Raw genomic sequence first — 22483 nt, 5'->3', positions numbered from 1 at the left:
TAGTAAGACTGCGTTGCAGCAAGGTGCCGCTCCACTTGACAAGAGCTAGCCGTCGCTAGTTATCTCGTCAGAGCGCAGTAGTACGTAGTAGGGTACTTACGACGGCGTAGTATTGTAGCCATCTCCTTGCCTCAGCCTTGCCATGGCCACCACACCACGGCATCGCTGCACTCTCGTAACGATTGTGTGTATTGAATACAAGTATGTACCCCATACGGTCTAGTGCAAGTTAGGGTTATCTTCGTCCAATCGCCTCGTCCGACGGACGCCATCCGTTCAGACAACGCATCTGGAGGAGTGTCTTCATACGTGGTGCGTATACAATTGTCTGATATTTTGTTTGAAGACGGAGCACGCACTCTGCTGAAGCTTAAGAACGACACAAAACTATCACTCTGTATGAGCAGAATATTGAACAGTTCTCCAATCAAGAAAAGGGTTCCGTTCCGATCGCGGCAGATCGTATTGTAAGTACGTACCGGTAATTCCCGTATTTCGGTCTGTATTTTACGGGGCAATCATCCCAACCTCCCGCTAAAACAGAGCTCAGACCAAAAGATCGACCCGTCTTGTTTTGGGTCTTTTCCCTGTTGGGTTTCTGCTTGTATGATACTATTCTCTAGTCTCCGATAGACGACAGCACCATACTCCGTCGTAGTAATATAGTAATAACTAGAGTAATAATACGCACAGTGACACACTAATCTCGATAGCTTCGTTACAGTAATTTACTGCTCTAGCCTCTTAGCTCCTCTCTCCAACCACCTCCTCCCCCACCTGTCTCTCCTCGTCCTTCGTTTTACGTTTCCAGTTTCCCTCTCCCTCTTCTCTTAAGTTAGTCGGTAGTCCTGCATGCACTCGACCAAGGGGGTTCCCCAGCCGATCCAGAAGCACAGATACTTTTTGTTCCTTCGATGTTTCTTAGCAGCATCATCTTGAAATCTTCTCTCTTGCGTACCTACCGACCTCTGATTGATCCGACAAGTCCTCATTATTTTAGAGATCATCCCTTTTTTTGTTCAATTTGCGATTTGCCTCAATTAAACAATCCGCCGGAGATCGATCTGCCTTGCGTTCGCTCTCGGTTGGCAATTGGCACTGACAGTTTTGGCAGTTGCATCCTGCCCGTCTGGCACCTGCCGCTGCTGGCTGCTCCTGCCCCAGCCCGCCCGCCGCCGCTGCCGAAGCTTCTTTCCTCGCTTTCTCTCGTCCCTTCTTACCCTCTTACCCTCTCGAGATCATCTCAATTTGAAGTGACCTACGCCAGCCTCTTCTTCTTCTCTTCTTCTTCTTCTTCCTCCCTTCCTCCCTTCATCCACACTCACTCGGCTCTCCACTTTCCCATGTATTGATTGATTGATTAATTGATCCATCGATCCATTGATCCACTGGATTCGTACAGTCCAGTTCCTCCTGCCAGGGTACGCGCCATTTTTATTTTTCTTCTGTTGCCTAATTTCGGTTTCGTCTGATCTGGACGCAAACTCCTTCATTCAAGCCATCTTATTTTCTCTTGGATGTGCTTCATTTAACATGCTCACTTCCTCTCCATCCGTCCCACTAACCTCGCCTTCCCGCCGTACATGCATCTAACCTACCTACTTCTCCACTATCTTGTCTTGTTGCGCTATTGCACTGCGCTTTACATCTGACAAGCAAGTCTCTTTTTGTTCATCACGACCTGACGACGTATTGTTCGAGAAAAGGCATCGGCTTATGCTTGTTCAACGTTGAATCATATTTGTTGTGCTTTTCGCTGTTCTGTTCATCCAACTTACCTACCCGCATCATAGAAAACTCAAACCGCGCTCTCCGCCGATAAGAAGAAACGTCAAGGAAAAAGAGCGAAGGAAGCTGCTACGCCAGTTTATCTTTCTACACGACCGCTACGACCGTTACGACTTGCGCTTACGATTACGATCGTTTGATTTATTCGTTTTATTTCGATACATTGTGTGTTCTACATGTTTGACGGCTACAACTTTGACTCGCATCGCCCGTCGTAGATTTTTGCTCGATTGTTTTTTTATATTTTTATTTGCCCTTCGAGTCAACATTAAGCCCGTCAGTTTTTAAGCGACTTTACGACGAAAAAGAAAAAGTCCGAGATCGATACCTGACTAACCTTTATTTTACGACTCCCAAACGAGAATTAACGACGTCTCCGTGTGGTACATACGATATCCACACATATATTCTCAAAGCAGCGGATTGTGATTGCTTTATGAATGTCTGCTTATTTGAGCGCTTTTCATCACAAAACCAAGAAATTACAGCGACGAGAGCCAATATCTCCGCAAGAAAAACAAGTCCATTCAACAAAAGTCTGATTTAAGATTTTCGTTCGCATCTTGCAATTTATTTTTCAGCGTTCCGTCACGAAGACACGAACTTGCTACGAAACCACCCTTCGACTATACGGCATTGCATTGATATATTACTCTGCATTTATATACGTCTACCAAAGAGACAATCCCAGGAAATTACCGTGAATCCAAGGTTAGCTGACTTTTGAGAATACCGAAAAGCTGGAGCTTCCGTCAATTGCCCAAGTTCATACTCGTGGTTCCGTTGACGTTCCGTGGTTCAACCGCGATCCTCAAGAAAAACCAAATTTAGTCAGATTGCCATCTGTTCCTTTTCAAACATACCAAAACCTGCCATCGCAGGGTGGTTCGCGCGGTGCATTGACTGATTCGTCAGTCTCTGAACAAATATATCCATCTTTTCCCTCTGACCCACCTTCAGAAGATCCCAAAATGAATCAAACACAATCATACATGGACGTACATACGTCCCACTTTTCTTCACCTCAGCCCTACGGCTCGCATGGGGCGACTGCTGGTGGAATGGTGCCATACTCGCATTATCAGCAGCCGCCGCCTCTTCTTCCACCTGGTTCTGCCGGTTATCCATCGACCCCAGGCTCTTATTCTTACCCATACTCGAATGGTGTTGCTTCAACTACACAGCCTGCATCTAATTCTATTAGCAGTCAGGTACCGGCTCAAATATTGCCATTACCAGGTAAGTTGCCATCTTTGACTCGACTCACGTTTTAGTGGCTAACATTTTCTCTAGCCATGACTAGCCATACTGTAACACCGCATGGATATGTTAGCGGAGCAGCGCAATCCCAGCAGAACGCTGTCCATGATCCAACTGGCCAGACTTGTCCACCAGGAGCAAAGCCGAGAGTAACGGCAACATTGTGGGAAGACGAGGGTAGTTTATGCTATCAAGTTGAAGCTAAGGGTGTATGTGTAGCCCGACGAGAAGGTGAGTTATCGTTCATCCCAAAAGTCTTGAACTTCGCTAATTTTCTTAGATAACCACATGATTAATGGTACTAAGTTGCTAAATGTTGCTGGTATGACTAGAGGTCGTCGCGATGGAATCCTGAAAAGCGAAAAAGTCCGTCATGTTGTCAAAATTGGCCCTATGCATTTAAAGGGTGTTTGGTGAGTTAAGTTTATTCTTCGTGTTATGACTGTTATACTGACCTATTCAGGATTCCATATGAAAGAGCTCTTGATTTCGCCAACAAGGAGAAAATCACCGATTTGCTCTACCCATTGTTTGTTCACAACATAGGTGGTCTTTTGTACCACCCAGCAAACTCCAACCGAACCAACATGGTTGTTCACGACTCGCAACAACGTAGACTTGAAGGCAGCCAGACCGCTCGAACTTCTCAAGGACCCCAGGCTCCTGCTCTGCATCATCACCACTCTATGAACGGTTCCGTTCCTTCTCACATGCCACAAGCATCGGCTTCTACTCCTCAGACAAACGGCCGACCAGAATTGAATCGTGCTCACACATTCCCCACTCCTCCGGCTAGTGCATCCAGCTTGATTGGCATCCCTAACCAAGGCAGCACCTATGATTGGAACAGCCAGAATATCAACTCCACGGTTCAGACGTCTCAGAATGTGCCCATCGACAACGGATTGAACAGTACAAGGTCAATGCCCACTACACCGGCCACTACGCCACCAGGAAACAACCTGCAGGGCATGCCACCATACCAGAACCAACCGGCTTACGACAGCTCCAAGTCATACTACTCGGCAGCTCCTTCATCTCAGGCTCAATATGCCTCCCAGCCACTACCTGCCCACTCTCTCACGTATGGTCAGCCCATGATGAAAGATCTTGGTTCTTCAGGACGGCCCCCTCTTGGTCCTGTTGAGCAGGAGCACGATGAGGTCAAGGTTGACCGTTACAACCAGCCCAATGGTCAAGTTACGAACGGCACGGAGGAAGAGAATGGTCAACAGCAGGAGCCCGAGTATGTACAGGACAATGTCGCTGGATCCTACGCAAACCGCAACTCTTACACCTATACGACCAACCCATCTGTATCCTCGCTTTCAGGAGATCATTCTCAGTTGGGCGGATCCCCTTCGCATCAGAACGGAAGTGACAGAATGACACCGCGTACTGCGGGCACTAACCCACCGCCGCAATGGTCTCAAGGTTACAACACCCCTCCAAGGGCTGTACCAGCAGGCAGTATTTCCAATATTGTTAGCGACACTCGAGGAGCACCTAATGGCGACTCATACGCCCCCGGCACTGCATATGCATCAAACTATTCCGGTTACTCGTCGGTGAATGGATCATCTATGGGATCCACAAAAAGAATGCGAGACGATGATGACGACCATCTGTCGCGATCAGATGGCCGTGAAAATGAATACGAGACCAAGCGTCGTAAGACTTTGACTGAGCCTCCCGTTGGAGGTGCTTTTATGCAAATGCAGCAGCAACCAGTCCCTGCAGGAGGAGTAATGCGACGCCGATGATTCCAAGTCCGGCAAGCAAAACCACCACCGACTTCATTATAATCAGCCTAATCATGACCTACTTTATATGGGGGAAAAAAATAAGGGTCTACTAATCAAGAACCGGTCTTTTCGTTTACATTATGTCGGTACTCTCTCATTGATACCTAGAAGGCAGATTTTCTTTTATGAAGTGAATTTTTCCGCTGGCGTTTTCTCTTCGATCTTTTCGGCTGATATGTCACCTTATACGACTCTTGTCATATGGGGATGATTGTGTGACACGATAAAACGCAGGGTATTTGTCCGATACTCGCCTTGATTCATGTCGGTGGAATTTTTCTTTGTCCATTCACCTTTTCGTATGTCTGCTTTCTTTTTGTCTGCTTTTTTTTTGGATTTCTCTGGGCACGTCGCTTGATTTGTTCAAACAAATTACTCTTAACGACCATGATGATACGAATTTCCTATGATGTCGTCTCGAACGGGACCTTGATGATGACTTGATTGATTGTGCGAGTGTTTTTCATTCATTGCTTGTTGTTTTTCTGAAAGACGTGATGATGTGAAGATGAGATGAGACGAGACGTGTTACCATCGTACTAGGTTAGAAAGATACCGGTACATAAAACTCCATTCTTTATTCGAATTTCTTCTATCATTTGGATTGTATGCTTGCAGTAAGAATCAGAACTTGGAAGAGTAAGTGAGATAAGATAGACTATCCCAGATAGGAAAAAGAGAAACAACGAGGCCACGATAAGATAACCATTTTGAGTCTTGGCACACCCGCATTCTCCATCTTCAATCTTTGATTCGGACGGCGACCTCTTTTTCTATCTTGCGGACAACTCAAAACACGTCTTGTTTATAGTCTTGTTCGACTGAAGAAATCGATAAACTTATGATGCTTGCGACATAACTCTCGCTTCTCGTGACTACGTTGCCTACTCGAATTCACGCAAACGACTAACCCCCCACATCCGACACAATGCCAACCCCAACCCCAAACACATCGCAAAACAAGAAGCAACAACAACAGCCCCAACCACGTAACCAACACATCTTCGATCCCTGGAACACCTCCTCAACGGGGCACCAGCGCGCCGAAAACCCGTATTCGAGAACAACCGAATGGCGTGATACGCGGAGGGAGAAGTTGGCGCGACAGTTTCAATCTGATCGGCACCAAGCGCCATCGAGCGGGGGTAGTCTAAGTGGAGGGAGGGGGAGGAGTTGTATACTTGGAAACGAAGGCAGAAGGGAAGAAGGGGAATGGAAATGGATGACCGCGCAGGAGGCGGCGAGGAATGAGCTCGGTGTTGCTGATATAAGGCGGTATATGGGTGGTATCTCAAAGGCACAGCAACCGCAACCGCAACCGCAGCCGCAAACAAAACCGGAATCGGAATCGGAACAACAGTGTCAGCCCATGATCAAAGAGAAATTTGCTGTTGAGCCTGCAGAGCCCACGACCATACAACCACAACCAGATACACAAGACCCTTCGGCAGAAGTCCGTCCGGAGGATTCCACTCGAAGGAAAAAGAAAGGAATATTCACCTCCTTGACGTTCTACATCAACGGCTTCACATACCCAACAATATCAGACCACAAACTCAAACGTCTTCTTGCGGACGAAGGAGGAAGCATTTCACTCTATCTCGCACGGAAATCAGTTACGCACGTCATCCTCGGCGCTTCAGGTCTTGCTGGTTCTGGTAATGGGGCAAGGAAGACAGGCGGTTTGCTATCAGCCGGCAAAATGCAAAAGGAGGTTTTGTCAAAAACGAGTGGGTTTGGGAAGGGGGTTAAGTATGTTAATGTCGAATGGTGCGTTTTCCTTCCTTCTCACTCCTCTACGCAGTTACGCAGTGGATTTCTTCTTCTTCTTCTTCTTTTTTTTTGTTCTTTGCTGAACATCCGTTGTTCATAGGGTCGTCGAGAGTATCAAAGCAGGTAAAAAGTTGCCAGAGGCCAGGTTTGCACCTTCCAGTGTCGTGCCTTCTTCGAGTATAAGAGGTAATGGATTGGAGAGGTATAATACTACAAGTGTTAAGGGGGGAGGGGTGGGAGTACCGGCTGGACAGAAGAGTGTGTATGATATGTTTAACAAGTCTACTAGAAGTAGTACTAGATCTAATGAAGATATTGGTTGAATCCATTCATTTTTGATACTCTACCGTCAATCCATTTCCAATTCCATGAATATAATAATCATTATCAGGGTATATGTACAATTATACACTCGCTGCTTCATCATCAAAAACAGAAAATTCTATATACTATGCAGTCGTAACTTAAATAAATGCATCCTCCCGAACTAACCGTTGCGTGCCCGCTTCGTTGCTGGCACTGCTGCCTGTGCTGCTGTCACTGTTACTTCGTGGATTTCGTCGTTGGCCTTGGCCGGTGATGTTTCGGCTTCGACTGCCGCTGCCGCTGTTGCTGGTATGGCTCTGCCCCGGTCGACGGTAACTATCCCTATACCTCCGGCCGGCGGATGATGATGATGGGGGAGATGTGGACGACGAGGATGAAGGTAGAGATACGACGCCAAATTCGGAGGAATTGAAGTCATGTTCGTCATCATCGGGTTGACCGTGTTCCGGTGAATAAGCGGGTGGGTTGTTACCCACGGGGACGTGGACATAATCCGAGCCCGGGTCTCGAGTAGTAGTAGAGTTGGTGGTATCTGGGATGGGAGGAAGGGGGTTGTTCATCCTCATTTTCCCGGAAGAGATGGACGATGATCCTGTGTTCGGGCGAGTTGGAAGAGAAGGAGGGGGTGGAGGTGGTGATGAAACCCGGCGGATTGTGTGATAACCACCAATTTGTCCGGATTGAGGGACATGGCCATGTTGTTCATAATAATGATGCGTGTCTTCGTATGGTGGAAAAGTCGTTGTTGAAATCGAAGAGGATGTAGAAACTTGATGAGGTCGAGCGGTATTGTACTGCCTCTTTACGTCTTCCAGAGCTTTGTCTATGGCAGGATCAAACATTTCAGGGGACGATGAACGGATAATCTTTTCGTCAAGGCTTCCCATTTCATCTGCGTCGTCGTCAAGGTCGTGTTCCATGCTCAATGATTGTCGGTCCCCCTTCACTAGACCTAGTCGTTCTTCCTCGGTAGCAGCCTTCACTGCACGGCGAGGTGTCGTGGTTCGCAGAATGCTACGACCAGGGCTGACTGGGGCATGCGATACATTCTCATGTGACTTTTTACGTCCAAACAACGTGGTAAATGAGAATTGACGTCGTGCAGACTGGTGTGGTGGTTCAGCCGCGAGATGGGTGCTTCGAGTCGGCGATGAGTCTGGCCGCTCATCTGCCCAGACAATCGACCTAGGAGTGTTGCTGCGTTCTCTGCCTGCGTGGGGCTGGAAAGGGGGCTCCAAATGATCATCGTTACCTCCATGATAAGCAGTGTCAACAGCATGCTTGTTGTTTTTGTTAAGAGCAATCTCCGTCAAGGCCACGGGATGTATCGAAGTCTGTGGCTCGTCATCATCATGTGGTTGTCGCCAGTGAAGAGGGGTTTGTAGCATGGTGGATGCACGGCTGCGAACATCACTGAGAAACGAGTGGTTACCACTCGGCGTGCGAGTCGGCATATTTTCATCTTCAGTAGGGAATCGAGACATGCCCAAAGGTGGATGAGGAGTTCTGACAGAACGACTCGATCTAGGTGTCATGATTGGATGATCTCCAATAACCGTCTTCCGCCGTCTGAGTCCATCCCACTCTATTATCTCGTTATCGCCGGGTTGACTCAATTGGTCTTCTTGTTTCTCTCTGAAAAACCGTTTCGCCTCTTCTTCTTCCATTTTCTGCCTGGAAACTGAAATCCGCCGAATGATCGCTGCAGCGCCTCGGATGGCATCCGCCTTGGGTTCGATTTCGGAAGCTTCTTGCTCGCTGACTTCTCTGATCTGGTCCAGATCACCTTTGAAGACGGCTGCATCGGGAACATCCTTGGCGGATTTGGATAATTGTAACAAGACCACACCTGAACAGATTGTCAAAAACCCCATGACCATAGTCACTATAGACATTACAGAGCCAGAGAATCCCTGAAACAGCACAGCGGACGTGACAATGGTCGAACTGGTGAACATGACATAGTAGGTAGGGGTGACGAGAGCGGCGTTAAAGAGATTCAAAGCTTTCTATAGTTGTTGTTAGCGTATTCCCTAGGTGAAGCTTTAGATTTGGTACTCACGTTGAGATAGATAATCTCGGTTAATAGAGAGCAAATGACAAAAACAAGCAGCACATAAAGGAACCAGTGCTTGAATTGAGACTCTCCACGAATCTGCGCCAGAATCGAAGCTCCCAGACCCTGAGTTGCAACCACGCTGAGACCACCGATCAAACTACAGACCGAGATGTAGACAAACATGCTCTTTTTTCCGTAGCGGGGACCACACCACAATACCACAAATAAGCAGCCCAGAATGATAACTCCAGCATATGTCAGAAACCCAGGGGCAATAACATAATGTTGCATTCCTTGAATATCACTGACTGATGCTTGCTCGGGAGCATTCAGTGCAATAATCGTTGCTCCAATGATACAATTGAAGCAACCTATCTTGCCAACAAAACTGAGCCGTTCTTTCAGGAAAATCGCAGATAAGATGGTGGTCACGACGACGGACAGGGCTCCCATGGGAGTAACGAGGATAGCGTCGACGAAACAATAGGCGACGAAATTGCAGATCTCACCCACAATCATCAAAGTCATACCAAGCCACCACCAGAGATTCTTTAAATACCCATAGCCCTCGCCGGCCTCCTCATTGTATTTGACGTTTGCTTTCAATAAGCCGACCTTTTTGATGACGAACGATGTACCGATGAATAGTCCCGAAGCGATTGCGAGTGTAATACCGATGACCTTGTAGACTGCCGGTTGAGATGAGGTATTGGCACGAGCATACAAGACCTGGGCCTGGTCCATGGCCGCTGTTGTCATATCCATGACAATGGACTGCGGCCACTATCGGCCTGTGTTAGAGATGCGAAGCGGAAGCCGTTGCGACTGTTGACGATATTATCTGAGAGCGATAACTTGGCGATAATATGTATTCGTCGATGAGGCCGAAAAATTGACGAAATTTGGGTATATCCAAAAAATAAAAAAATAAATCGACGGCTGGTAATAATACAAGAATATACTCTGTACTGTACAAGTCGTTAGGCTATAAGTCTTTCCTCACGCAAGATCCGTCACATCTACCACCTGCAAGACCAACGTGCCGGGCGGCTATACGTGCAGATCAGATAATTGGTGGGGAAGACGAAACAGCCGATGACTCTGATGTCGTAAGCTGATCTGGAATTCGTCACTTTTTCTCTCTTTCTCTCTCGAGTCGATGTCGGGTTCTCGTTAAGTGGATGATCGCGACGGAGATGATTCGGCGGAGTTGAGTGGGGGTGGAATGTAACTTGTTCGTAGAAGAGCTATCGATAACGGTTCTAGACACTCGTGTAACAGCTGACCAAAAAAAATAAAAGTCACAGAATTGGTTTGAGACGACGAGCCGATCCAACGTCGAGGGTAAGGAGGTGAGAAGTTCAGAAGTTATACACGACTCAGGAGAATAAATGGTTGAGAGTCGTTGTTGTGAGAAAGGTGAAACAGGCTGTGTCAGAAATGGGCGCCAATGCACACGCAAAGCACATGTACCAAATGTCTCAGGCAGTCCAGTGTCGACACCTTATTTCTGTAACACTCGGCCGTTCCTATGTCAGCTGCAGGAACATGTAACTAACTAGTTACTTGTACTGTACTCCGTAGTCACCTAAGTGTACTACTGTAGTAAAGTAGAAGAACAAAGAGAAGATAGATTTATTAGAAGAATAAATTGCCCCTTAATCCCTACCTGGTCTTATGTAGCATTTAATGAGTTAACATGTGGATATACTGCAGTACAGCCAGCCCAACCACTCTGAAGATGACCCCATACTTTCTGTAATTGTATTGCATAAGTCTGGATGGTTGTCCAGGGAGACGATTACCAGAGAGATTACGTCCATGGCTCTGCTAGCTATTTTTGTCCTTGCTGATTGATGATTGGCTGGCCGCTCGATTAATATTACTTGGTGTCGATGCTCTGCGCTGATTGGACAGATATTCACGTGGCTTGTGCGATCTTACGTCTTTGAGCTTCCCAGCCACAACATTTCGATACACTACACCCTTTAAGGTTAGGGTACCGCACAGCCTCGACGGGCCTGGCCAATTGGATCGATCGTCGTTTTAATTTCCGATGACGACTCGATCATCACTACCATTCATGCTTCTGGAGTCCAGACTACGAACAACTACGCAGGAAGGGCCGGCGACGTCGCTCAACGATTGGAACTGAGTGCTTGTCAATCAAGCGGTCTGATGGAATGCGTCGAATCATCGTAATATACTTCGTTATCATCTATCTAAAATATGCAACTCGCAAACACCAGCACCCGTCAAAATAACCTTGGTATCGCAAAATGCAGTTTATGAAACAGTAGATACAGAAGAATCGAAAAATGGCCGGAATCACCGATCCAAGGCCGCTGATATCATCAGGTCGTAGTAGACATTATACATGAGTTGAAAAAAGCAAGCATCTTATCGACGCTTGTCGTGAAAGACAATCATCGCACATTGTATGTTGGCTTCCGTAGTTTGTCAACCACTGGAGGCCCGTCAACAGGATACGGTGGCCGGTAGCCCCCAAGAGGAGCCTGGAGAGGACGAGGCGCTGCTCCAGGAAGAGGCATTGTGATTCCAGGGCTGACCATGAGATCATCATCGGGATATGGGATAGGTGTTTTCGGCGGTAGCGGTGGAGGGATATTACTCTCCAACTCGCCGCTACGCCTTGGTGATCCAGAAGATGCACTGTGTAGGTATTCACCAGACCGGCGTGGCGCATTCAGATCTGTGGTTGGAGATACCAGGTGAGCTTCGTGTCTCAGTTCATCAGGGCCCATAATAGCAATCTTTTCGTCCGATACACGAGGAGGAGGTGGTGGAGGATGTGCGGGAACGTTCATTCGATGACTTGCAGGAATCTCATCCGCTGGCAATTCAATCGCCATGGGGTTAGAAGGGGGAGGGGCTACCACAATAGCAGCGGGAGGAGCAGGAGGAGAAGGAGGTAGCTGGGGTGCTGGCTGCTGCTGCTGTTGAGAATTGGGCAACGCAGATTCTGCTCCGGAGCGCGATGCCAGACGGCGATGCATCCTTTCAATTCTGGCCAGCTTCGAAGCAGCATCCAATGTCATCCCTTGTACATCGGGTTTCGAAAGATATCGGCGCGTGTTCGTGCTGATATCAACGAGGCGGTTCCATTCGTTCATTCCAAATTCACCAACGCCAACTTCGACATTCAATCTATAATAACTCTCCTTCTTCACATTCCGCTTAGCCAAATGTTCCGAAAGCATCTTTTGATGAATATCCTCGCATCCCTCGATTTTCGAAATGAGTCGGCGACGAGCTTCGGCAAAGGTTCCTAGAGCGTCACCAAAGAAACCTTCCCACCATTCATGTTGTTGGTGGTTAGTTCCCGCTGGGCGCTTTCCGGTACCAACACTGACAAAAACACCCAGTTCTCGCCCGGGCCATTCGTTTAACACGGCTTCATCGAGCGCTTGAGGTGCGGGGTTGAATGTGCCAGATCCTTCGTCAATGAATACATATTGACCAATTTGAATAGGCTTGAAGGCTAGACCTGTGGCTGAAGTCGCGCGACCGGCCTGCCAGATTGTGCATTCGAATTCAGGAGGGGGTTCTCTTCTCGAATCATAAGAGCGCAGCATAACTGCTGGAATGTTTGCTCTTGAGCCTTTGTATACAGCGGTGACAGCTCTGTGGGCCAGTTAGATGGATTGTAACTTCAACGGTATGGATAGATATAGACTTACGTTTTTGTGCGAAATTCTCGATTGTCATAAAGTGCAGCATCCGGGTTTCCGAATCTAAATCCATATCCAGTAAAAGACATGGAATTCCTTTGGCTCGTGGGTGACGGCGGAGCACGAGATGTATTGGTCGAGGTGAAGCTTGCACGACTCAAACTGCGCTGCGGCACAGTATTCATCGGACTTGTAAGCTCGATCGTACTATCATTTCCCTCCGACTCATAAACCGTATGTTGACGAACACACTGTCTAATAGCCTCCTCGAGCTTCGATGCCTTGAACAGTGTGGACCGGTATGGAATCCCCGCTATCGTCTTATCGGTTTCGAACACCTTCTTGGTCATGCGAACATACACCTCCTTACACGTTTCGAGGTCTAGTCGCAGTCGGCCCAACATGATAGCGATTAACCCGCCAGTTCCTGTGCCGACGATAAGATCGAAATAGTCGCATGGTTTGGGGATTTGGTCTCGTCGCGGCGCATGTCCTTCACATTCGACATATGTCCGGTACATCAACTCTTGTAGAAGGATAAGCATAGAATAACCCCGCACGCCACCTCCATCTATCAAAGAGAAAGTTAGCATTGATTCTCATCTGAAAGAGCGAGGGCGTTCGTACCTAATGAAAGCACCCTCAGAGGCGGGCCTTTTGTGGTGTCTTTTCTCCGTAAAGGTGTGTTGTTCTCCATGTTGTGTGTAGTTGTAGTTTGTGTTGATTGCAGCTAGGGCTGCCAATCACTAGAGTGTCCCTTCGTATACGGACTTCTTGTGGTAATTCGCAAATTTCTGTAGGTATATCGAAGACGTTCAGCGACGGTGTGAGGAGTGGAAGTGCGCGGAACAATCACGGCTACCCAATTCGATTGAATCGGTAAGATCGGGCCACTGAGGAGGGAACCGTGACTGTTGGTGATCAGACGGACTAGCCAACTTCGAGCTTTTTAATAGATGCAATGTATAGTGTCGAGTATTATTTGTCGAAAGAAGCGATGATTCTGGAAGTTATTGCTCAGAAGAAGAAGAAGAAGAAAAGAAGTGACGTGATGATGTGGGGAGGGGCTCGTGTGCCTGGTGAGGCAACAAAGTATGTAGAACGCTAAAGCTAGCTTCAACCACCACGAACCTGGCTAGCTGGAGGATAAGTGGGAGAAGACTAAGCATCCAAACTTGCAGGTAGCGATTTTATTCGAGTCGGTGTTTATTAATCGAGTCTTTTTGTGGGAAGATCCTCTGTAAGACATAAGTACGAAGAATACGAGCATGGATTACATAATGGGGCGCAGTCACTGTGTCCAATAGTTAACTAGTTAACTAGTTAACTAGAAAAGCCGGAAGGCCTCGTAGCGTGGCGGTGCTGCGTCTGCGTCATCGTCTGTTCTCCTCCTCCTTCTTGTCTTCTTACTTGCTGGAAAGCACGGGGAAGAACCCCACGCGTATCGGCTTGCTCGGCAGATGGAATGTTCTTCTCTGACTATTTTGTACTGAGAGTATACATAGTACTACATAGTATGTATCCTCGGCCCATTGGTAGACGCATTCAGGATACTCGTTTGTTGGTTCGTGATGGGTGTCCCTGACGCTCTTCCATGGTTCTGATCAGCGAATGAGAATTGACTGTACAGAACAATGTCACATCCATGTGGTTCTTGACATGATATTCGGAAGACACTCTTGTTGGGGCTATCTAGGGCATTCGGGGTCATGAGAGTTGAAAACTGCAAAACCCCCCATTCGTTACATATATATATATGAAACTCTATCCAATGAGATCTTCTAGCAGTGTGAAAACAAGTCGATGACCTTGACCTCTTCCACGAACGAAACAGCAACCTCCTTCGTATACTCCAAGCTTCCAGTGCGCCTAATGCTTTCGGCGGCCAATTTCTTCCTCTCGTGTCGATCCTGGACAGATGCCCTTCTTCTGCGGGAGATGGACTCATGTGCGGAACTTGGACTCTATTAGCACACTCTTTTTAGCCTACTTTAAAGTAACCAAAAAATCTAATAGCATTATTCCGCGACACTGTTTGAGCGACCTCACAAGTATTGCAACATTCGCTGATGAGCTGACCAATTTCGCTCCTGTACAACTTTGTCAAGAAACTCTCGAAGGCGACCTAACCTGGCAACGCGAGCTTCCAACAAGCAAAAAACCACGATCGTTTCATCTTCATGATCCAGCCCTAGCATTCCATTCTTCATTCGATACTCCTGCTGAATCGGCAACTCCATACGTCCTGGGGCACTAGTGATGACGTGGAGGCTTCTCGGAGACATGTGTGAAGAGAAGCTAAGAGGCGTTCTAGGGCTTCATCTTCCAAGCAACATCCTTTATCTCAGTCCATATCAACCACCTTTTCCATCCGTCTAGCACATACGACCATAGGGTGTGGAGAACAGGGCTTCCCGTCCGCTCAGCCGTACTTAAGCCACACGCCGGCTGGTTAGTAGTTGGGTGGGTGACCACCAGCGAATCCCAGCTGTTGTATGTTTTTATTTTTCTCCTATTTTTCACTTTTTTTTTGCTGGATGAGCAGAATTCTACGGTGCCGCTTTAATTCCGCAGCTCCGAGCCATCCGGGCGGTGGTGATTGGCGATCTTATACTTTCCGTTACGGTGGGATCACGAGGCATATCAGATCCATGCATTTACTCCGTAGAGGATGTTAAGTTGATTCCAACGCAGAGCAAAGGGTATAGGTCATACAAGGACAATTTAGGCAACCATAATAGTATGTAAGCCGACAAATCATCCTTCAGCAGTTGCCCAGTCAGCGCCGGCAAAGATTATCCGTCCCATGAGGTTCTTGTAACGCCTTCAGATACTGTGATGTGGATTTGGGTCCCCCCAACAGGTACTAGTTTGGAGTCTCAATAGAAAAGAGGAAACAAATTGGTTTTGACAACTTTTAACGACTAACGACTCCCAGATACATACAAAATCGCGACTCAAAAAAAAAAAAATCCCATATATGCTGTAGATTAAATAGCGATGTTAGGACCATTGTATTGTTTCGTTCCTTTCAAACCCCAGTAGACGCAACTAGCAATCAACACAGCGCCGAAAACCAAAGTAGAATAGTTCATGCTCAGCGCTGTGACTGGCTGTGTTGCTGGAAACACCATGAAGATGCTAGTGTAGATCAAATAGACCATAGAAATAGCATTGATCGCCACCCCATAGCGCCCTAGTTTCCACGGTCCATACGCCAGAGTTGTTTTCTCCGATGAAAGTCGACGCCAAAGCATTAGAGCAACTGGAACTGCATATGAAATCTGTATTCCAAGCACAGAAAGAGATAGAATGGCGTTGAAGGCTGCCGTGGAGCCGATATTAATGAATCCGAGCAATATAAGGATCGCGCTGGTTGTAAGGATTGAGCGTTGAGGTAATTGCGTTCGCGGGTTAACTTCGGAAAGATACTTGTGGAACGGAATCGCTACAGTAAAGGGTGGGTGTAAGTCATTTCGATCGTAACTGGACTGGCTGAGGGAAAAGACTTTACCTTTATCGCGCGCCAACGACCACACCATTCGAGTCGATGATGGGAATAACGCAACAGTAGCCAACGTTGCCATGAGGATAATCGTACCAGTCATAGCAGTACTAGCTGCAGCGGAACCTGTTATGAATCGTAGAATCTCGATGATAGGGTATCCAGTATCGGTACTCAGTGCTGCGTCTATATCACCCATACAGAAGAGAATCGCAACCATAAAGACAAAGCCGAGAACACCGTTAAGAGCGACTGAACTCAACATACAGTATGGCACAGCAACTTCGGGATTGGGCATTTCTTCGGCGAGATGAATGGCGCCATCAAAACCTAGAGTTGATTATTCTCAGTTCTGAGTTCTGCCAGTGCTGTTGTGATTTTGCTCAACTGAACTGACCTGTTAAAACATAGCAGCTGGACAGCATGCCAATGGACCAGGCGATTCCATCACTTGACCATCCGGAGTTATTCTGATAAAAGCTAAACACGAAGCTTGCTGAATTCTTTGCTGGCGTCACCACCAAAATAACAATGAAGTTTGCGATGAATGCAGCCAGGTGGATGAAGAGTGACAAGCCTTCCACCACGGCCAGGAGGCGGCTACCCCATATGTTGATAATGGCGCTCAAGCCAACGAGGCCCCAGTAGATCAGAGTGCTGTGCCAGCGCTGGGGATTATATGACGAGCCCAAATTTAGAATCAAAAGGCCCTGAATCATAGTTGATACCAGAAAGGGAGCACTGCCCGTAAAGGCTATCCAGCCAAACGTACCTGTGTGTACAAGGCATCAATAAGCAAAAGCCTCACTCAGCCTGTTATTGTTAATTCTTACCTATCCATCCAACAATCCAGCTAAGAAAATTCCGGCATGACTCGGGGGCTAGTTTGGCAGTGAAGTGGTATTGGCCACCTGCTGTAGGATACCTGTGAACGAACAGTCAGCCGTAATTCATACATTAAAAAAAAAAGATATGAGGATACTCTCGTACATCGAAGTCATTTCCCCCAGGGATGCTGCAGTCGCCAGGGCGCCGATGATAGCCACTAACCAACACAGTGAGTAGACAAACTCTTCGGAAAGCGAGCAAGGTGGTTTGCACTGACAAATACATCCATAAACCAAGGACACTGGTCCGCCACTGGCCAGCGCCGTAGCCATTGTACTGTGTAAGAAACCGATCAGCTCTTTTCCCTCACACTGCTTTCATGAATCGCCACTCAATCTTTGTACCTCGACAACGACTCCCACGTACCCATAAGAACAATCGTCATGGAGAGAATCGTGAAACGTGAAAATCCTTTCTGTACACATGATATCAGCTAGACTTGTGACAATACCGTGATCGTGCCTCCCTACCTTGACCTCCTGCATCTCTCCTAGGCTATGACTTCTGGTTGGTGTAACTTGCTCCGATGTGGCATCAGGGCCGAGCTCGAGTTTACTCGCATTGCTTGTCATACTGGGCAAGTGCTTCAACGATGGTTGAGTAGATGTAGGGTTCCAAGGACTATCATACCCCAGTATTTAATTTTATTTGGATGTGAGCCGGATACGTCGGCCATCCCACACGTATATATTTCATCTTGCGGGGTGCGATGAAACCTATAATAGGCAACCCTTCTACTCTAGACATGCAGCTAGGGCATGAGATCTGAAGATCAGCATCTTAAGAACACGATATCAGCTCCAGTTCTGGATGCTCCTTTCCCCTATCCAATGTAATACGGAGTGCGGACCAATAGGGATTTGGCCCTACCCTGTATAACTTGGTTAACCCTGACTCACAAGCTTTAGTCAAGGGGTCAGCAGCGGGATGTTATCTCGGAAGGAATCAGCCTTTCCGAGGATCAGCTTCGGAACTGCTACGGGATTGACGATGAATTCCTATAATCGTATTGTGTAGAAGGACCCAAGCCGGTATGCCTGTGCGATAGGAATGGCATTCCGCTGGTTACGGGAACTGTCTACATAAGGCACTTATTCCGCTTCACTGGTTACAGCGCCCCTTCGTATCGATCGCATATTTATGCGCTTTGAGACCATCTGGAGATAAGAAAAATGGCTCTATATTACAGTATACCTCTCTTAAAACGAAATTCGACTTGTTTTGAATAGGCATATACGGGCCCAGTACTGTAAACGTACGTAGGAGCTCTGCTTTCTGGAACTGAGCTGAGGCGGATAGACTATTTCTGATCCCCGAAATGACTCCACAATAGATGTGCTGGACTCATCTTGGCATTTTACATGGAATAAAGAATCTCCTACGGACGGGCGTACTACAATATGCTTTGGGGGCGCAGCGGCTAACAAGCCTAACAGTCAACCGAACGAATCTGGCTTGCTCTGGGCGTTGGCCCGAAGCCCTAACTTTTTCGTGGCATTCAGCCAGAAACTCGTTACGGAATAGCTTCCTCATTAACTAGAACACTTCTGGCCCGATCTTAATCAATTATCTACACCGTAGTTTGTGCTGTACATACTACAAACCCGCTCGGCATAAACTGTTCCTAGTTAGTAGTAAGAGCCCTTATTCGGAAGGAAATTATCCACCCACACCTCTCGAGAATCGGTGCACGTGCACCTATTCTCTGGGGTGTATCCTGATCGTTTCCCTAAACAAATACACCATCTTACTGCGCCATCAATTGATCTTCATTCCATTTCAATGTTTCTACTTTCTACTTTCTAGTCTCGCTGATTTCCAAAGCTGGTATAAGACCGGGAGAGGAGCATGAATTTTTCTGTCTCTGGCTTTCGTACTTGAGATTCTGTAGATCGTTGTTCCTGTAACAGTATAACAGGAGCTGTTGTTATTCCCTACCTCTGATAGATCGCAATGTGTTATACCACGCTGGCTGCCGGAGCGTTGGCTCTTATATCTAGCACCCTAGCTCTAGCACAGACTGCTCCAACGACTTTGCCTACGGTGGCATCAACGTTGACGTCCCAGGCTGCTTTACAACTGGACACTTTGAACCAGTATGCCTACAACGCCACTACGGGCAGCTTTGACGATACCACCACCAACAAACGCGGTGGCTGCAGTTTGAGCAACTTGAAGATTCGTCGGGAGTGGTATGTTCTGTTTCTTTTTTTCTTCTTGATTTCTTTTTCTCCCTAACTATCACCAGGTCCACTTTCACCGCTGCGCAGAAGAAAGCATACATCGATGCAGTGCTCTGTCTTCAGAGCAAGCCTTCAAACACTCCTTCCAACCTGGTCCCCGGTGCGAGGACACGGTACGATGACTTTGTAGCCACGCATATCAATCAGACACCCAATATCCATTACACGGTAGGCAGTGCTCTTTGAAGGTTTACATTGGCGGCCAATATCTATACTAACTGCTGTCTTCCCTCCAGGGAACATTCCTCGCATGGCATCGTTACTTCGCCTGGGAATTTGAGCAGACGTTGATCAATGAGTGCGGGTACACCGGCACGATTCCGTGAGTTTCTCGCTCTCATGACAAACTTTTTCCGTCATCATCAGCAACAGAGGCAGCAGCAGCACGCTGACAAGTCACAGGTACTGGAACTGGCCCGCTTCCGCCAACTCCTTGGAGACCTACCCAGTCTTCGATGGAAGCGCGACTTCCATGTCTGGTAATGGAGCACCGCGCGGGCCAAACGATGCGAACGGCAATATAACCCTCAGCCTGCCCGGCTATCCTGATGTGTATCTGCCACTCGGCACCGGGGGAGGCTGTGTGACCAGTGGCCCATTCGTGAATTACACTGTGAACCTAGGCCCAGCGGCTCTTGCGTTGCCCGAAGGCGGAACAGCCGCAGCGGCAAATCCATTGGACTATAATCCTCGCTGTTTGAAGCGTGATCTGACTACCGCCGTCATTCAGCAGTACGCGAATTTCACGTCTGTGGTGAGCCTGATCCTAAACAACAACGACATCGCCGACTTCCAGCTTGCCATGCAGGGTGTCCCCGGCAGCGGCGCAATTGGTGTGCACGGCGGCGGCCACTATGCAATGGGCGGCGACCCAGGCCGCGATGTGTTTGTGTCGCCCGGCGACCCTGCGTTCTGGCACCATCATGGCATGATTGATCGCGTGTGGTGGATCTGGCAGAACCTCGATCTGGCCCAGCGCCAGAATGCCATATCCGGCACCGGTACATTTTTGAATGCTCCGCCCTCAGCTAATACGACGCTTGACACGGTGGTCGATTTAGGGTACGCGGCGGGGCAACCGATAGCAATGCGCGATCTGACGAGCACGACGGCGGGGCCTTTCTGTTATTTGTATGTTTGAGAAGCAACATTGAGTGGGGGAGGAGAATCTCTGCTCTGTATGTAGTAATCATCATATAACTTAGTTTAACCACATGCCATGTGATAGTACCATTACTTTGTCGCCTATATAATAATCAGGTGTTTATGGAGGTGTTGGAACAAGAAATCAAAAAGGAAACCCAAAACGAAACTCTGATATCCATGAGCCAATTAAAGCGAGGAAACATACTACCACTTCTTTGATATGATTGGTTTGAGATAGGTACATAGTTTACAAACCGAATGCCTCTGATATCCGTATATGGCAGTCGAACCCGGGCTCATTTACATATGTCGTAACCATTTATCAATTCGTTGTCTTCACGCATCGAGTGCATCTTTGAATACGATCAAATAACTTTGAAATTATCAAAATGTATATCAGCGAGGTACACATCTATAACATCTCACAATATGAGGGTAATATATATTCAATACTGACGTCAACAACTAGTTGTACGTCTACCCCATTAAATCACTGCAGCCCACGAAACTCAAAGAGGCTACCGTCACTCGTCATGGCGTCCTTTACGATAGATGCTTCATGCTCCTGAAAGTCGAGACGAGAAATGAAAACGACGACCAGGACAGCGGCATCGAAACAGAGAAGAACGATGCATCTAAGCCGACCTTGAGAAACATGCATGTCCCATATTTCCCGCAAATGTCGTTGTTCCTAACGGATCTCGTTCTACCTCACGATGACGATGAGCAGCAGCAGCATGAAAAGAAGATTATCGTCACATATCAGGAACCACCTGTATCCGAGAACAAGCCTAGGAGAACAATAGAAGTACCACTGGAACCGGACGTGGATGGATTAGAGATAATCCCCGTGATGATGCATCAAAGTCCCACGGTGGGCTACGTCATGGACAAGAAATACAACGACTGGTTCAGTGAATGCTTTGGGTTCCCCGTTGTCTTGGCCTATACGGGCTTGAATCGGAGGAAGGTTTTGGGGTCGATGAATCCGAATATTGCCCGCCAGGCTGGCCAGACAGGAGGGTGGCTGTCTACGCTGACGAGTTATGTGCCACTTCTCGGGGGCGCGGGCGCTACACATGAGCAAGACGAGGAGATTCTCACCTTCGCCGACTGCGCATCGTACATGGTCGTGAATGAAGAGTCGGTCAAGAATGTAGCTGGTCGATTCCAGTCAGGCAAAGGGAAAGTGGAAGTTACGAGGTTTCGACCTAATGTAGTCATCGGTGGTGCTGAGAGCGCATGGGAAGAGGACTTTTGGTCAGAACTGAGTCTGGCTACAGCCGACGACAACGATGATGATGTACAGCTTATACTGACATCGAACTGCATTCGGTGTCGCTCGTTGGACGTTGACTTTGAGATGGGTGATTTCCATAAGACGGACGATGGGATTATCTACAAGAAATTGAACAAGGATAGACGCGTTGATAAGGGCGCCAAGTATAAGCCTGTCTTTGGTCGGTATGGGTTCTTGAAGGAGGATGTGGTGGCTAGAATACAAGTTGGGGATGCTGTGACTGTGTCGAAGCGAGCCGTGGAGCGGACAGTTTTTGGTAAGTTTCTTGTTGTTGACGTCGTCTTTGTTGACATGTGTTTGCTGATGATAATATGTAGATTGGCCGGGTTTATGAGGCGTAAAGACACTTTAATTGTTGACAACATAATAAATACTATGCAATATATCTCAAGAGAACATGTAAATATAAACGACCTTCCGGGTAGACACGTCGTGATAATCCCATCATCACGATCATCAAAACACAAACAACTTTCCAATCGGATAGTCTCAAATTGTCCCTAAAAGGATGGTGATTTGGGCCCGGGACATATCAGCATCGCCCACTTGACAGCACTAGGCCGTGGACGTGAGAGCTGCAACTGCCGACAAAGGCCGTCTCTTCATCTTGGATTTAGTTGTGTTGAAGAAGAGAAGAAGAGAGAGGGAGAGAAAAAGTTTCGGAGAGCGAAGGAAAACAGTTTCGTGTGCGGGCGAC

The 22483-nt window shown here is 47.6% G+C and overlaps 7 protein-coding genes across 7 annotated transcripts; 4 read left to right on the top strand and 3 right to left on the bottom strand.

The window, feature by feature from the left end:
- Positions 1-2759: 2759 nt before the first annotated feature.
- Positions 2760-4811, top strand: EYB26_005681 (uncharacterized protein; the record flags this gene model as incomplete). The annotated part of the gene is made up of 4 exons (XM_054264964.1): positions 2760-3027; positions 3082-3279; positions 3329-3461; positions 3512-4811. 4 exons carry the CDS (start codon positions 2760-2762, stop codon positions 4809-4811), a joined length of 1899 nt encoding a protein of 632 aa, XP_054120939.1.
- A 970-nt stretch (positions 4812-5781) lies between these two features.
- Positions 5782-6949, top strand: EYB26_005680 (uncharacterized protein; the record flags this gene model as incomplete). The annotated part of the gene is made up of 2 exons (XM_054264963.1): positions 5782-6623; positions 6727-6949. 2 exons carry the CDS (start codon positions 5782-5784, stop codon positions 6947-6949), a joined length of 1065 nt encoding a protein of 354 aa, XP_054120938.1.
- Positions 6950-7090: 141 nt separating this feature from the next.
- EYB26_005679 (uncharacterized protein) lies at positions 7091-9777 on the bottom strand (the record flags this gene model as incomplete). The annotated part of the gene is made up of 2 exons (XM_054264962.1): positions 7091-8962; positions 9016-9777. The coding sequence occupies 2 exons, from the start codon at positions 9775-9777 to the stop codon at positions 7091-7093; spliced, it is 2634 nt and encodes an 877-aa protein (XP_054120937.1).
- Positions 9778-11438: 1661 nt separating this feature from the next.
- EYB26_005678 (uncharacterized protein) lies at positions 11439-13401 on the bottom strand (the record flags this gene model as incomplete). The annotated part of the gene is made up of 3 exons (XM_054264961.1): positions 11439-12657; positions 12714-13275; positions 13332-13401. The coding sequence occupies 3 exons, from the start codon at positions 13399-13401 to the stop codon at positions 11439-11441; spliced, it is 1851 nt and encodes a 616-aa protein (XP_054120936.1).
- A 2293-nt stretch (positions 13402-15694) lies between these two features.
- EYB26_005677 (uncharacterized protein) lies at positions 15695-17669 on the bottom strand (the record flags this gene model as incomplete). Its single annotated transcript, XM_054264960.1, has 8 exons — positions 15695-16152; positions 16219-16539; positions 16607-16981; positions 17043-17134; positions 17200-17254; positions 17315-17373; positions 17442-17512; positions 17568-17669. 8 exons carry the CDS (start codon positions 17667-17669, stop codon positions 15695-15697), a joined length of 1533 nt encoding a protein of 510 aa, XP_054120935.1.
- Positions 17670-19050: 1381 nt separating this feature from the next.
- On the top strand, positions 19051-20481 carry EYB26_005676 (uncharacterized protein; the record flags this gene model as incomplete). The annotated part of the gene is made up of 4 exons (XM_054264959.1): positions 19051-19289; positions 19346-19508; positions 19577-19662; positions 19743-20481. 4 exons carry the CDS (start codon positions 19051-19053, stop codon positions 20479-20481), a joined length of 1227 nt encoding a protein of 408 aa, XP_054120934.1.
- A 394-nt stretch (positions 20482-20875) lies between these two features.
- Positions 20876-22120, top strand: EYB26_005675 (uncharacterized protein; the record flags this gene model as incomplete). The annotated part of the gene is made up of 3 exons (XM_054264958.1): positions 20876-20890; positions 20956-22042; positions 22104-22120. 3 exons carry the CDS (start codon positions 20876-20878, stop codon positions 22118-22120), a joined length of 1119 nt encoding a protein of 372 aa, XP_054120933.1.
- Between the last annotated feature and the right edge of the window lie 363 nt (positions 22121-22483).

Source organism: Talaromyces marneffei, chromosome 4, assembly GCF_009556855.1.
Source record: "Talaromyces marneffei chromosome 4, complete sequence".
Taxonomy (NCBI): Eukaryota; Fungi; Ascomycota; class Eurotiomycetes; order Eurotiales; family Trichocomaceae; genus Talaromyces; species Talaromyces marneffei.
Note: the sequence above shows the minus strand (reverse complement) of the source record. Positions and strands in the feature narration are given on the sequence as shown.